This window comes from Eimeria necatrix, genomic scaffold (assembly GCF_000499385.1).
Source record: "Eimeria necatrix Houghton genomic scaffold, Enh_scaff276, whole genome shotgun sequence".
NCBI classification, from domain to species: Eukaryota; Apicomplexa; class Conoidasida; order Eucoccidiorida; family Eimeriidae; genus Eimeria; species Eimeria necatrix.
In genome coordinates this window covers 10,001-11,749 of record NW_013655260.1, presented here as the reverse complement: position 1 = coordinate 11,749, position 1,749 = coordinate 10,001, and the positions used below count along the sequence as shown (strand labels likewise).

Here is a 1,749-nt window from a genome sequence, read left to right as displayed (position 1 = left end):
CTTGCGCAGCAGCAGCAGCAGCAGCAGCAGCAGCAGCCCTTCGAAGGCCCAGATTTCTGAGAAAACGCAGAAACTGCACAAAGACAGGCAGCAGCCGCTACTAACCTGCAGCAGCAGCAGCAGCAGCAGCATGTTGACCGCAGCAGCAATTGCAGCAGCAGCATGTTGACTGCAGCAGCAGCAGCAGCAGCAGCAGCGGCAGCAGCAGCATGTTGAGGAGCGTTGGCCACTTCGAGTTCGAGGAGGCGCTCCCGCTGTCGCTGCTGCAGCGCTGCGGCAGCAGACCACCCAGCCCGCGCAGCGAAGCAGCAGCAGCAGCAGCAGCAGCAGCAGCAGCAGCTACTGCTGCTGCTGCTGCAGCAGAAAATGAACGGCAGCGAGACCTCGGAAGCAGCAGCAGCAGCAAAAGTCCTGCCGATGCTGTTGCAGCTTCTTGTGTTGCAGTGGCGGAGGGCCTCGTGGCTGTGGGCAGCAACGAGGGGGTAGTTCTGCTGCTGAGGTAAGTTGCTGCTGCTGCTGCTGCTGCTGCTGCTGCTGCTGCTGCTGTAGGTGATGCAGTTGTTATTCTCGCCTTCGCTGCTGCTCCCGCTGCGGAGCTGCTGTCCTGGCCGCTGACGGTGTTGCTGCTTCTCTTGCTGCAATTGCTTCTGCTGCTGCTGCTGCTGCTGCTGCTGCTGCTGCTGCTGCTGCTGCAGGCGCCGCTATCCCATGCATCCGCTACAACCCGTTGCTCGTCTGCTGCTTCCACTAGACCCTGCTGCTGCTGCTGCTGCTGCTGCTGCTGCGGGTCCTGCTGCTGCGGGAGCTGCAGCAGCTGTTGCTGCTCCGGAGGGGCAAGAGCAGCAACGGAAGGCGCAGCAGCAAGAACCCCTGCAGCAGCAGCAGCGGCAGCAGCAGCAGCCGCAGGTTAATGGCCTCCAACAGAGCCCGATGTTTAGTGCAGCAGCAGCAGGTCCTGCTGCTGCTGCTGCTGCTACTGACGCTGTAGCTGCATCACCTGCAGCTACTTCAGCAGCAGCACCTGCTGCTGCTGCTCCTGCTGCTGCTGCGGGCATAACTTGCTTGCGGTTTGTTGCAGCAGCAGCAGCAGCAGCAGCAGGAAGCAGCGAGACGGGAAGGCCGGTGCTGCTGCTGATTGGAGACGCAGCAGGCCGCCTGTTTTATTTTGCTGCTGTTCTTTTTTCTGCCTTCGACAGCAGCAGCGATATAGTGCAGCAGCAGCAGCAGCAGCAAATTGCTTGCTGCTGCTCCAGAGGTGGACGCAGCAGCAGCAGCAACTACAGCAGCAGCAGTCTCATGACCTTCAGCAGCAGCAGGGACTTCGTGCTCATCAACTGCAGCGTCGAGAAGGCAGCAGCAGCAGCAGCAGCAGAAGCAGCAACAGCAGCCACTGCAACAGCAGCAGCAGCTGGAGCAGCAGAAGCAGAAGCAGCAGCAGAAGCAGCAGCACCTATCAGCTGCATTGCTGCGTGGGAGGATACTGAGTCTATTGCTGCTCCTCCGGCAGCAGCAAGAGCAGCAGTTGCAGCAGCAGCAGCAGCAGCAGCAGCAGAGTTTTGTGTCTTCTACGGCGACGCAAAGGGCTGCCTCTGGCGCAGCCGCTTGCTGCTGCACAGAACCTCAACACCCCCAGGCAGCAGCAGCAGCAGCAGCAGCAGCAGCAGCAGCAGCAGAGGGCGCGAGCTGCCTCTTTGGTGGCTACTGCGGAGGCAGGAGCTCCCGCAGTGCCTTCTGCGCAGCAGCAGCAGC

The 1,749-nt window shown here is 61.3% G+C and overlaps 1 protein-coding gene across 1 annotated transcript in view; it reads left to right on the top strand.

Annotated features, from left to right (window-relative positions):
* Nucleotides 1-209: 209 nt before the first annotated feature.
* Nucleotides 210-1,749, top strand: part of ENH_00037550 (hypothetical protein, conserved) — a gene marked incomplete at both ends in the record, with an annotated part of 8,797 nt that continues 7,257 nt past the window's right edge. Inside the window, 2 exons of the mRNA XM_013585148.1 lie at nucleotides 210-499; nucleotides 696-1,749. The exon at nucleotides 696-1,749 is cut by the window's right edge and continues 2,733 nt beyond it. Coding sequence (XP_013440602.1) covers nucleotides 210-499; nucleotides 696-1,749 — 1,344 coding nt within the window. The remainder of the gene's footprint in view (nucleotides 500-695) is intronic.